At 47.3% G+C, this 13,806-nt stretch overlaps 1 protein-coding gene across 1 annotated transcript in view; it reads right to left on the bottom strand.

Annotated features, from left to right (window-relative positions):
• Positions 1-4,550: 4,550 nt before the first annotated feature.
• LOC147711981 (uncharacterized) overlaps positions 4,551-13,806 on the bottom strand; it is a 38,872-nt gene continuing 29,616 nt past the window's right edge. The window contains exons 2-4 of the mRNA XM_086919572.1: positions 8,157-8,258; positions 7,277-7,405; positions 4,551-5,484 (exon numbers count right to left, since the gene is read on the bottom strand). Of these exons, the coding sequence (XP_086775698.1) occupies positions 5,084-5,484; positions 7,277-7,405; positions 8,157-8,258 (632 nt within the window). The 3' untranslated portion in view covers positions 4,551-5,083. The remainder of the gene's footprint in view (positions 5,485-7,276; positions 7,406-8,156; positions 8,259-13,806) is intronic.

Here is a 13,806-nt window from a genome sequence, read left to right as displayed (position 1 = left end):
TGTTTGTGGGTGAGTTTCGTGGTCTGGGAGCATTGCTGGGACACTCTAATCTTGATTGCATTTGCTTTTCAGGAAATCCGTCGTGCCAACCCCGACTTATGGCCTAGCTACGCAGCGCGTTTGGACCGAAGGCCCAGAAATATTGCAAGTATGAGATTTTGCTTTTGGCCTGTTTGGGGGTGTTATGCTTCTTGGCGGGTGGGTTGCCGGGTCTTGGGGCATTCCTGGGAAGGTCTAATACCGGGTAGAAGTGGTTGGGACAAAATCCAGGCCGATTATTTTTTTTGGCTATTTCTGACATTTTGCTCTATGTAGCGTTTTCGGGGGCCTGTTTGGGGGGCTTCCTGGTGTTTGTGGGTGAGTTTCGTGGTCTGGGAGCACTGCTGGGACACTCTAATCTTGATTGCATTTGCTTTTCAGGAAATCCGTCGTGCCAACCACGACTTATGGCCTAGCTACGCAGCGCGTTTGGACCGAAGGCCCAGAAATATTGCAAGTATGAGATTTTGCTTTTGGCCTGTTTGGGGGTGTTATGCTTCTTGGCGGGTGGGTTGTGACGGGTCTTTGGGCATTCCTGGGAAGGTCTAATACCGGGTAGAAGTGGTTGGGACAAAATCCGCGCGGAAAAGCCTTTAGTTTTGGCACTTTTTGTAACTTAGGGTTCGTTAGGGTTAGCCCTAGCAGCAGGATTGCATGTGTTTCGGGGTGTTCTAGATTTTTCCAACTGAGTTCTGGGGTCTTAGAGCACTCGTGAGAATGTGTAATTTTGGTTGCAAGTCATTTGAAGAAAATCCATGGTGGGAAAGGGGGGATTTGGCATAGTTAAAGAAAGCCTTTGCCACTATTCTTAACTTAGGGTTCGTTAGGGTTAGCAGTATTTCTATTGCATGTGTTTGAGTGGGGGGGATTTCGAGTCTTGGAGCGATGCTGGCTATGGCTACTTTTGCTTGGTTGCTTGCAAGTGGTTTGAATGCAATCCACGGTGGGTAATGGGTAATTAGGAAGGGGGTACTTCGGCCTACTTTTACTTTCAAAGTAAGTTTTGTCACCAGTTTTCTGCTAGGCCTCGTTTTTTGAGATTTGATTGGGGGTCTTCTACATTTTTGCGACTGGCTTTAGTAAGGGTCTGGGTGGGAGCACTGCTAGGAAGATCTAATTTTGTTCTAAAACACAGTTTACAGTACACCTAGCTTGAGGGGCAAGATCCGCTACATAAATTTGCCCATACTTATTTATCCTTCAAAAGGTGACTCAGAGTACGCACTTTCAAAAATATTGTACTGTCTACTAGGAAAATCAAATTGTGACTTTTTGCACTCCACAGCCTACATACCTTATATTTATTTATCAGTGGTGTTGTAATATTATATCACTTCCTGTTTTTCGTTGAATAATTACAGGCCGGGTTTCAGTCTCTGCAATGGGGAAAAAAGGATGGAGTCAGGCTTCACAGTAGCGAGCCACAATTCAGCATCAGGCAGGCAGTGGACAGGGTGTCTTCTGGTGACCAACATCGATGGACGAGGCGTCGGCTGCAATGGAGGAGTGCCGCTAATAGGAGGATTTTTTTTCTGCAGGCAACTTACTTACCACTTCCAACAGGACCACTACAACCACATAGATACAGTATCCCTTGCCTTTTTCTCTGACTGTGACTGCATTTCTTGGCTCTCTCTCGGCTTCTACATTGATCCCTTAACACATCACTTAGTCCACTCCACTATCACATCTGCACCACACATAGTCATTTGTAAGTGCTCCTACGTAATTCGCAAGTCGCAGCACGCCCCAGGCCGTAGAGGACTGGGATGGCCCCAATGATGAAGCATGTCACCAAGGGGCAACCCTGGTGAGTGAGGGGACACCTAGAAAAAAAGCAATTTCTCCTTTTCTATCTACTATACCTTCCAGACCAACCCCACTGAGTGTTGTTGTGAATGGATTTATAGTGACCAGCAAGGCTCTCGGGTATCTGGCTACAGAGACCTTATGTTGAATATCGTTATCAATAATTTACACATAGGCCCTTTACTGTTGCATTCTTTCTTCCACAGTTGTCGAATGTACTACTTACTTTTCACTGACATGCATGCAGTAGTGCATGCACTTTCAAAGATTGATGGATAGGTTTGTACCCAAAGAATTGTTTATGTTCAATTGTTTGTCTATGCTGTGCTTTTTTTTACAGGGTGTCTTCTGGTGACCAACATCGATGGACGAAGCGTCGGCTGCAATGGAGGAGTGCCGCTAATAGGAGGATTTTTTTTCTGCAGGCAACTTACTTACCACTTCCAACAGGACCACTACAACCACATAGATACAGTATCCCTTGCCTTTTTCTCTGACTGTGACTGCATTTCTTGGCTCTCTCTAGGCTTCTAAATTGATCCCTTAACACATCACTTAGTCCACTCCACTATCACATCTGCACCACACATAGTCATTTGTAAGTGCTCCTACGTAATTCGCAAGTCGCAGCACGCCCCAGGCCGTAGAGGACTGGGATGGCCCCAATGATGAAGCATGTCACCAAGGGGCAACCCTGGTGAGTGAGGGGACACCTAGAAAAAAAGCAATTTCTCCTTTTCTATCTACTATACCTTCTGTCAGGTTACGCAGCCCCTAAGCGCCTACCGTACTATGAAACTACATTTCCCATGAGTAGGCGGGAGACTTGCAGGAAGTTTATCTGGGGAACAGACGCGCTTCCTGTTGCGCGTTATTCTGGTTTCTGTTCTGCACCGGCATGAGAGCGGACGCTCTGCATGCTTTTCTATCGTGTCTCCTGTGGACTATCACCTTCCCCGGTTCCCCCCCCCCCTGAGGCTCAGTGGGGAGCGCTTCCGTGTTCTGTCCTTGGCGGTAGACGGACTTCACGCGTCTTCAGGTAAAGCCGCTCTAAACTCCTCGGCCGCCGGTGCGGTCAGCTGATTACTGCCTGAACGGATTGTTAAGGGAGGTTCTGTGACTGTTTTCTAACAGAATTCTACCTTTGATGAATTCCTGTTTGGTTGAATTGTGTGTGGCGGAGCACAGTGGCGGTCTATACCACGTGTTAGCGTTCACATCGGGGATCGTTTTTGTACTATTAAAACGGAGCGCGGTAGTAAGGACAACTACGCGTCTCCGTTGTATAACTGTGTATTTCAAAGGACCTCCATAACTGGGCATGTAGTGAGGTAACTATAGGCTACCCCAGTTCTCTTTGTGTAGTGCACCGTGGGGTGTGTTGTTGGCAGAATTCAGTGGTGGTCGCAACTACGTTTTTCTGTTTGACCTTCACCAAAGATTCTCTACTGGGTCATTACTTAGAGAGCGCAGTGTTGTAGTTCTTGCTTCCTACACACTACCGTTTCCCTCTTCCTTTTTGTTGGACCATACATCTTTGCTTTGACTATTTGGAACCCCCTTTGTACATTGAGTCCTCTACCAAGTTTGTGGTATGTTGTGAGTAGTGGGTTTGATGTCTTAGTATAACGCGAGTGTGTTTGGTGCGACAGGAGTGTGTTCGTTAACTATATGTTTATGTGTTTCTTAGGCCTTCCTCACAGATTGTGGCAGAAGGGCTATAGTATTTCCTATCCAAGGTCATGTTTTCTTGGTGCTCAGGTACTTGTCTACTTCCTTGGTTATTTAGTGAGACTATATGAGAGTACCCTTGTATGTTAGGACAGCACTTCACTGATGCCTGTCTTGTCTTCTGTTACAGGTATCCTTTCCCTGCTGACCCTACCTTTACCCATCCCACATTTTTTATTTTAGTTTGTTATTTTTCTCCCCCGCCTAATGGCTCGAACACCCTGTGTTTACACTTCTGGGTGTTGGTGACATTTGGAGGTGGAACCATATTTGCATCGACTGGATCACGGGGAGTAAACCTGACACCTTCCAGACCAACCCCATTGAGTGTTGTTGTGAATGGATTTATAGTGACCAGCAAGGCTCTCGGGTATCTGGCTACAGAGACCTTATGTTGAATATCGTTATCAATAATTCCACACAGGCCCTGTACTGTCGCATTCTTTCTTTCCACAGTTGTCGAATGTACTACTTACTTTTCACTGACATGCATGCAGTAGTGCATGCACTTTCAAAGATTGATGGATAGGTTTGTACCCAAAGATTTGTTTATGTTCACAATAGTTTGTCTATGCTGTGCTATTTTTTCTTGTCTCCCAAAACCTTTCCCAAAAACCCCCGTACCCATCCATTTTTCAAACCCTAACCCTCTTCCCCCGGGCTGTGTGGTTTTGATTGATGTGTGACTAAATTATTATTACAGCAATAAATCCACACACTTGCTGGGTGGGGAGGATAAGGTGATAGCAACAGGCTGGTGAAGAAATCCGAGGATATATTCTTACTCTGCTTGACAAAGAACCATTGCTAATGTGAAAGAACTTCAACCGAATTAGTAGTTATACTTTACCATTTGTTAGGCTACAATGTGGCACTGCTCTACTGTACTTCTGTCACCTGCTATATTCTCAGTTGTACCGTTGAATTGCTCAGGAGGACAAACCAGATTTCATTTTCTTTTTTTTCATAGGCATGCAACTGCCACTGTGTCACACCACTAGTACCACCGCTATGAGGAAATTTTATCCGACCAAGATTGCCAACGTTATTCGGTGTTTCCCGTGGAGCCAGCCCTGGGTCTAGCCCTACTTTCAAACACAAATTACAGGTAAGATAAGCGTTTGGTGGTTTGGGGGTATAATGGAGTATTAGTACGAGAGACGAGAGACTGAAGGTAGTACTACTAAAGTCCTAGGACTCTTGGATTCACTTCACTTAGTCTGTGAGAGGCACTTAGTGTTGAAAACATTTGGGCATTTACACTTAAAGGAAGAAAATGGAACTAAACTTTCAGGAAAACAGTCAACGTTAAACCCCCACCCACCAGGCAAGCAGTAAAAAACAGGTATGCTCAGATAAAGTTTGAAAAAGTATATTTATATCCCTAACAAAATAATCTCCCGCAAGACCCTCCCTAACCCCAACGATTGTCCTTCAAAAGTCCCCAAAAACCCAACTCCCAATTCCCACCCCCCAAAAGTCTCTAAAAAAGGGGCAAGGGACACTATGGGTGGATGCTGTTAACTTTTTGGGCCAGGGCATCATGCTCCTCGCGGAGCAAGGCGAGCTCCTGCTGAAGGCGGGACACCATCAGGGTAGTGCGGCGCAGGCGTGCCTTCACTGCCTTGCAGGTGCAATGCCTGTGAGAGGCAGCTGTTGGCCTTGCTGCTCGGCGGTGGCGTTTGCCTTTGGCAGCCCGGCTCAGTCTGGGTGGACCACTGTGCTGGGTGGCAGCCCGTGGGGCCACGGAGGCCGATGCAGACGACGTTGTTGTAGTTGTCGACTGCACACTTTCCACGTCCTCCAGGGCCACCAGCCGCCGATATTCCGCAACAGTGGCCTCGATCCTCCGTTGCCGGGCCGCTCTAGCCAGCTCCTTCCTCCTTGTTCGTTTGGAAGGAGAACCTATATGAAGAAAGAAAGACATAGTCTGTAACCAATGCTCTTTAAGATTAACTCAATCATTCAGCAGAAATTTGTGCTGCAGTACAACTAGCAACTTGCAAGCGCATTACATAACTATTGAGGCCAGTATCTATCTAACCCCACACTTCTTCATCCTTGCTCTAACATTAGTGGGAGTTTAAGGAACAAATTCTACGAGCACTGTGGACTTCCATTGGAGTCGACTATGAAAGTACACCAGTCTTATTCTTCTTCTTATCTCTTGTTTTGGAAAATTGGTACGTTATTTTCTGCAAGCCGGCATAATGCCAGCGCGGTAAACTTGCACCCGAGAAAAAGAGACGCACGCCATGAGGAGTGACCTAGACTTGCGTTGCCGTTGCGTTACTGTACCCGTCCAGTACATGCAGGTGGTGAAGCTCTTACTTTTCTATTACGGGTGGCACTGAGAATACTCTGTTACAACTCAAGGGCTACTGCTTAATTAATTTAACTTTCACCCTACAGTGGAAATGAGTACTAGAAATGGAAAATTGAAGAAGATAAATAATCTGATTATCTATCACTTCACATGGGATGTTTTTGCTTATATATGGGATGACTTTAGGTGCTTTGCTTTTTATTGAGTGACCAGTGATACATCCACACATGAATTACTGAGTACTACTAAACTTATTAAGAGAGGTAGGGAGTGGCCACCATAATAACCGGATCTATGCAGTGCTTGCAATACAAACTACTGCTACTATTTATGGTAGTATTTGGACAAAATTAAAAGTTCTTTTCCTTGCCTTTCCTACACTGGAACGGACGTGCGGGTGCAGTGTTACATGCTCTTCAAAGTTACACTTAGTTCATCCACTGACCGTCTACTCTCTCTAGATCATGGGTACTCACAAACTTTCTCTCAGGGGCTACATTTACAGTGTAGTTTGGGGCCGAGGGCCGCACTGGTGGGGGCGGAGTCAGAGGGGGCGGGGCTAAAGCAAAACGATAACTTGTGACCATGAGGTTGCACACAGGTCCCTGCAGCAGATGCCCTCATCCACTGAGCCACCAGACCCAGCATTTACATACATCTCTCTCCCTCCTGCTCTCCCTCCTGCCCTCCCTCCATCTCTCTCTCCCTCCTGCCCTCCCTCTCCCTCCCCCTCTGTCATCTCACTGTGTGTGTGTCTATCTGTGTCAGCCTTCAGCCCGGGTTGAGACCGCTTCCTCAACGCGCACACACAGACAACAACACCAAAGTACTTAACAGGTCTTTAAAAGACCATTAACATATTATTGAGGCTTTGTTTGTTTTAGCGCCCCTGCTTCTCCACCCTGACAATCACTGCTTGCCCGGCCCCACAGAGCAGAGGCTTTGTTCTATTTCACCTCTTTGTGGCCTTGCATCTCCACTCTGCTCTGTGGGGGCCGGGGGAGCAGTGATTGTCAGAGTGGAGATGCAGGGGCGCTAACAGGTGAAATACAAAAAAGCCTCTGCTCTGTGGGGGCCGGGGGAGCAGTGATTGTCTGCAAGGTCTGCGCACCGCCAAGGAAGGCTTGCCGGGCCACCACCGGCCCGCGGGCCGTACTAGGAGTACCCCTGCTCTAGATACACATATGCTATCTAAGAGTCAGATAGTAGCATGATCCAGGTATATGGACACATACAGTTTCTGTGTCACCCACCCAGGCTGTTGTCCTTCCACCCATCATTGCTTCATCATTCACCCAGCCATGCATCTCATATTCTTGCCTTCCCAGCTAGTCTTCAATCTCAATAAGTAAGGAATATATAAGAGCTTACCTCTGGCCGCCACCACCACCGTCTCAACTCTCACAGCTGCCGCCGCCGCCTCCTCCCCTGAAGAATCGCCCTCCGCCTCCGTGTCAAGCACCACCACCTCCACACTGGCCCCGCCACCAGATGTTCCACCTACAAAGTACATTTAAGAATGTTAGAATAAAGCACTCACTAGTCACTAGTATTTGGTCTAGGAATGAAGACATGTGAAAACAATGTAATTTGTGACTGTCTACGTTAAAGTTAAAAAAAATGTCCCTTTTTCCAGGGAAGGTTGTCTTGCTGCACTTTTTGGCACAACTGATGAAGGCTGTTTTTTTAACACGCACCATTTTTCTCCACACAGACAGAAGATGGACTTCTAACAACAAGATCAAGTTGAAACCAGGTGAGAGCTCGGCTCGACCACAAGAAATGTCTTCAATTAATCGTCAGCACTAACCACTTTTCCATTATCAGTTAAACGTTTAGTTTTATTATGACTTCATTTTAATAAATGTGTTTACTTTTAATAAAGCTTTTAAACTTAAATACAATCTGTGTTTTTTGGTCCAGACTAGAGTGACTGAGCGAAAGGTTTTGCAATTTTTGCAAGCATGAGTCCAGATAGAACACTTCAAAAGACATTATGGACAATCCCAGAGGACTGCACTAAGTTGATAGAGCTATTGCTGACTAGAATCATGGGAGTTTCGCCAACCGTGCAATCTTAGTTAGCTACACAGACAGACTAATAAGAATAATCTAGTAATACCACAGGGAGTCATAGTAGAGGCAGGATAAGAATTTAGATACAGTCTACAAGAAGAGCAAAGACAATTTTGAAAAAAGTCAAATGAGGAACGCTAGGAAAAATAGGTACTAGTCTAAAATGAAAACTTACTGGGGCCAGCAGAGGAGCCCTCGCCTGCCCGATCCTGGCCCTGTTGATGAACAGCATCCGCCGCCTGCTGCTCCTGTGTCCTCCTCTCGCCCCTGGGGGGAGCTGACGTACAACATGAAAGAAAGAACAGAAAACATGGATGATTGTTGCTTGTCAATGTCAACCAAATCAAACATTTCAAAAGAACAATAACAAAATATTTCTGCGAAATTATATTGATTATGGTTACTTTTCATTTATTTGCGGACCTGTGACTTCGAAAGTCACGTAACTCACTAAACAAAGTACTGAAACGTTCACCTAGGACTGGCAGGCAGCAGTCCGCAGGCAAGACGCAAAGTGACAGACAAACTCCATTGTGATTTCAGTCAGATCAGTGACAACACTAACAGTTGCCTGCTACATTACCAGTCATTTAAATAGTCAAACTATCAATCCACCGCCACTATTTTTCTTATTGTCAGGGTTACAAAGGAAGGGGCAGATTTAAGCCCTTGCGGCTCTTTTGCGCCGTTCTTGCGTGACTTTTGTGACGCAGCAGCTAAACAAAAAAGGGCGCCATGGTGCGGCGTATAATATTATAACAACGTGACGCATTTGGGAGATGCATCCCGTTATAAAGCCCTGCGCCATCAGGGGGCGTTCCGGCGCAAGGGAGGGCATTCCTGCGCTGGAACACATCCTAATAGTGGCTGAGGGAAATCTACAAAATATCAATCAGTCACCTTTAGGACAATGATGCGTCACACAAACCCTGCACCTGCTTGAAGCAGACGTACGGCTTGACCCAGCATTGGGGAGATAGGGTACCCCAGAGCATTGATGGAGCTGCGCCATCGTTGCGACGCAACTCCAGCAGTAAAGCTTCGGTGACGTTTTGGGCCCATGGTGCGCCGCATTGCAAATACGGCGCACCATGTTTGGTGGTGGTAGCGGGCTGCACAATTAATGGCGCATCCCTGCTACTTTGCAGGGATGCGACGGTAATTGCAATTCTGCCCCTTAGGGGCATACTTACTTACGCGTTCTGGCGCATCTCCAGAGATGCGCCAGATGAAATGCGTCACGCAAAACTACCCTTGCGACACGGCAGATGTGCCTCATTTACAATGCGGCGCGCCCTGGCGCAAGGGTAGGCACTTGCGTGAGGCATCTCGTCACGTAAGAGCGGCGCATCGCTGGAGTCACGTCGCCAACGCAATGCAACTCCAGTAATGCTCAGGGCCACCCAATACTTAACATGCTGTGTCAGTCCTTTCGCCTGCTTCGAGCAGACATAAGGAATTGAATTGACGTAGCAGCGTCGCAGAAGTGCCTGCGTTAAATCTTGTACATTTCACGCAGGCAATTTTGCGAGGTGCACAGCCGCTGGACCGCCCACCCTGCGTACTAGAAACGCACCCATTGTGGTGCAGGCCCATGGCTTTATAACGTGACGCATCTCCCTAGATGCGTCATGCTGTAAATGACTCGCAGGGATGCGGCACGTTTACGCCGCTGTTGCGTCACGCAATGCAACGTAAACGTGGCGCAAGGGGCTTGTAAATGTAATCTGCCCCCTAGTGTCTAGCATTACGCAGTTCTGTAAAGTACACTCATACATAATAGTTACTCAGGCCAATGAGACCACGAAATAGAAAACAAATAAGCATAGTAGCAACGCCACTGAGAAGGAGAGCAGTGCACCTGAAATGCACAGAAGATTTTGAAATATAATTTAACTACAATGTAATCGTCATCAGCGGCATTATTGGCTTGCTCCATGTAAAAAACAAATATTTGCAATACAACAACACAGAGCAGGAGAAAACATCATAGTAGTGAGTGATTAAATGGCTACTACTACTCACCAAGCCCGGGGATCTCCAAGCCGAGCTGGTCCAGCAGGTCGCGCTCGCGGTCCAGGAGGTCCGTCCAGCGATGGGTGACCTGGCTGTAGGTGCGCTGGACCCCGTAGAGGTGGGATATGGCCCAGCACACCTTCTCCCACCGCTTCCGGCGCTCCCGCATGTTGTAGCCGCCGGCCGCGATCCTGCCGCCTCCCGCGATGGTCCTGGGCAGGCGGCGCTGGACGAAGTAGACCAGCGCGCCCACTTCCTCCGGGCTGAAGATCTCCCGTCGCGTCACCTGCTCCCCCCTCAATCTCCCGCATGCTGTCCTGCCACTGGGTCCAGCACTACTCCCCGCCGCCGCTGCGGCCCTCAAGTGCCTGGGCAGCTTCACGGCGCCTGGCTTGACCATGGTCTGGGCAGGTAAGGTAGGAAGAAGTAGAAAATTAAGAAAGAATAGGATAGGGAAGAAGAAAAGAAAAGAGTTTAAAAAAGTAGTTTAAAAGTAAAGAAAAATAGCAGAAAAGACAAAAATATACAGCTAGGAAAAGAGAGGGATAGATAAGAAGCAAAATCGTAAAAAAAAACTGAAAACAAGCAAAGGATGGCAAAGATACCAAGAGGATTAAACACCATGCCCAGACACAGGAAATGAATGAAAAAAAAGATGGCCGGCGCCCGTTCACGAGCGCAAAAGTAAGTTCGCGCGAGATTTTCCTTGCGATCTCGTGCGAACCTCTAGATTTCCCGCGCGATCTCGTGCGAACCTCTACTCGCAATGCGCTTACTGCGCGAGATTATACATAGCGGGCGGAAACGGAAATACGTCACGCAAACAAAATGGCCGCGCCCGTACTCGACCTTGGGGTAAATTCGCGTGTTGCGCAGCAAGCGGCTCGCGAATACTGCAAAAAAACTCGCGAAACAACAAGCCGCAAAAAAATAAAATGCTCATTCGCACGAATTGGCGGCTTCCGCGGTCGGTTTCGCACGACGCCGCGCCCCGCGAATAGCGCGAAAAAAACCGAAAAACGATTTCAGCAAAAGCAAAAGCAATGAGCAGGTGCAAAAGGTCAACCTCATGATTTGTAACGATTCTTTGTAGTGCTTCCTGAGGGGGCCCTCCAGAATTCGGTTGCCTGCTTGCAACTATTGTGTGACCCTGCTCTGACCTTAACTGTATGCCACAAAGGTCCTGATTTACAGCTAAAGGAGCAGACAAGCGGGTGCCAGGCTGGAACTTTAAATTCTTTCAGTGACACATTAATTAGCCCCTAATTCATTATTGTCAGTTGGGGCAGGGCAGGTGTTGTTAATAAACTAACCCCAAATTAATTCATGTCAGTTCAAGCAGGGCAGGTGGGCTTGCTTTTCCCCCCATCTTCTACAGTGATGATGAACCAGAGGGTGGCATTGATGTAACAGAGGGTGGCATGGGTCAAAGAGAGGGTGCCAGTGGTAAAACAGAGGGTGCTGGGAGGCTGTGATGATGAACCAGACGTAGAAACAACATAGTCGCGACCGTTGCGAGCCGACAAGTAAGTTCGCAATTGCGAACTAGTACCAAATCCTCGCGAACTGGCAGAAACAATTGCGAACACAAAAAAAAAAAATCCGCAAATTCGCGGGAATTCGCGGATTTTGCGGATTGCGAATCCGCAAATCCGCAAAATTCGCGAACGCGAGATCCGCAAAATTCGCCCATGCTTACTGCAGACCCATGTGTGTAGACACGCCGGATTGTGTGTCATATCTGCCCTAGGGTAGATTAGTCTGGGTCTGGGTGGCCGCGAGACTAGCTGATGTGAATAGAATATGGTAGAAAACCTATGCATGTTTATTGCTATTTCCCCATCCTTAGGTACGAACTGTACGTATATGTATCCATACCCATTGTAAATACGTTCTAAGGAGGGAGGTGATTACGTTTTGGCTGGGTTAGAGGGGCCCCTAGGGGCTGATCCCATCTAAGCAGAAAATCCGGCCATTACAGTCGTTTCCACCACAGTGCACAATCATGAGGTCAGGGTGTTGGAGATGCAAACAGATTTTAACCAAAGGCAACAATTGGTGGCACTTCAATCCTCTCTGTACAAATCATTTAATGTTCACATTTTGTAAACCTAGGTCTAAGTCAATATGTCTCTGTTCTGCCTACCTCTTGCACCAAAAAACATAACTACGTCCTATGATCTACACTAGCATTTTGTAGGTATGGCTGGAAGGTAAGGAAAGATGTCTGTAGCTCATGCAGTTCCATCGTAGAATAAGAGATATGTTTAAAGACGGGGAACTAGTTTCTTTTCGCCTACAAAATGGTACCTGATTAGGAGATGAAAAACATTGTTTTTTAAAAGTAGTGTCCTTTTCTGGAAAAGTATGTTTGTGATTGGTTAAGAAAAAGCAGTTTGCACGTGGAGTACATATTATAGGATAAAATGTGCTCAACTCCACTGACCTTCAGTCCAAAACCCTCACACACTGGCTCACCACTGCGGCCGACTCTGTGGCACCTTTAAAACCTGTCAAGACAAGGCGCAGACATGATGCCCAAAAGTGGTTTACCGCTGAGCTCAGCGCACACAAACTCAGTCTCCGCCAGGCAGAGAGATGCTGGCGCCGGGACTACTCCCCCGAATCAAAAGAGATTTTTTCGTCTCGGTTGAAGGAGTACAAGAAAGCAATTACTGCGGCCAAATCATCTTACTTCTCAAGCAAAATCCTGAATTCCTCTAATAAATCCAAAGATATTTTTTCTATAGTGGATGAACTATCTAACCCGGAAAGAGTCGCCCTAGCCCCCCTTCCTTCCCAATCCCTGTGCGACTCCCTTAACCAATTTTTTGTGGAGAAAATCATCAAAATTAAAACCAGCATCTCCATTTCTTCACCTGCTCCTACATCTTCCTGTGTTCCCAGTTATTCTTACACTCACACTCTTACTCTCATCCCCCTTATTTCAAAGGATAACTTTTTATCACTCCTACACAAAGTCTCTTCTGGCTCTCCCAGCGATTGTTGCCCCCCCTCGGTCCTTCGAGAAGCTTTCACTTCCTGTCCAGACCCCCCCCTTGCTCTTTTGAACAACTCTTTGACCACAGGGGAGGTTCCTGGACCCTTCAAACAGGCAGAGGTGGTTGCCATTCTAAAAAACCCCTCGGCAGACCCTTCCATCATGAGCAACTATCGCCCAATTTCCCTTCTTCCTTTTCTTAGCAAAGTTTTAGAGTCACACGTCACTCATACTCTCAGTTCTTTTGTGGAAGACTCTAGTGTACTGGACCCCCAGCAGGCTGGATTTAGACCCGCGCACTCAACAGAAGCTGTCATTCTTTCTGTCATGGAGGAATTGCGCAGGGGAGCGGACGCTAACATCTGCCAGGCCCTGGTCCTCCTGGACCTGTCGGCCGCCTTTGACACGGTCGACCATGATATTTTGGTCGACCGTGTCAGGGAGGCCGGCATCCAGGGTACCGCCCTGGCCTGGGTCCGCTCCTTCCTGACCCAACGCCATCAAGCTGTCAGACTATCCCAGTTTTCTGCTTCCCAGGTCAAACTTACCTGTGGTGTCCCACAAGGTTCTTCCCTATCCCCCCTCCTTTTTAATTTGTATCTTTCCCCACTTATCCGTGCCCTCCGACAGTTCAATGTCACAGCGTTCAACTACGCTGATGACATACAACTAATTTTCAACATTGATTCCTCTGCTGATTCTATTGCCACCTTCCAAAACACCCTATGCTTTATTAGCAATTGGATGAGCTCAAACCACCTGAAGCTCAACCCCGACAAGACCGAGCTGGTTCTTGTCGGGGGTTCTT

The sequence above is a fragment of the Lissotriton vulgaris genome, chromosome 5 (genome assembly GCF_964263255.1).
Source record: "Lissotriton vulgaris chromosome 5, aLisVul1.2, whole genome shotgun sequence".
In the NCBI taxonomy this organism is placed as follows: domain Eukaryota; kingdom Metazoa; phylum Chordata; class Amphibia; order Caudata; family Salamandridae; genus Lissotriton; species Lissotriton vulgaris.
The sequence above is the reverse complement of the archived record's forward strand: the minus strand, read 5'-3'. Positions and strand labels throughout refer to the sequence as shown.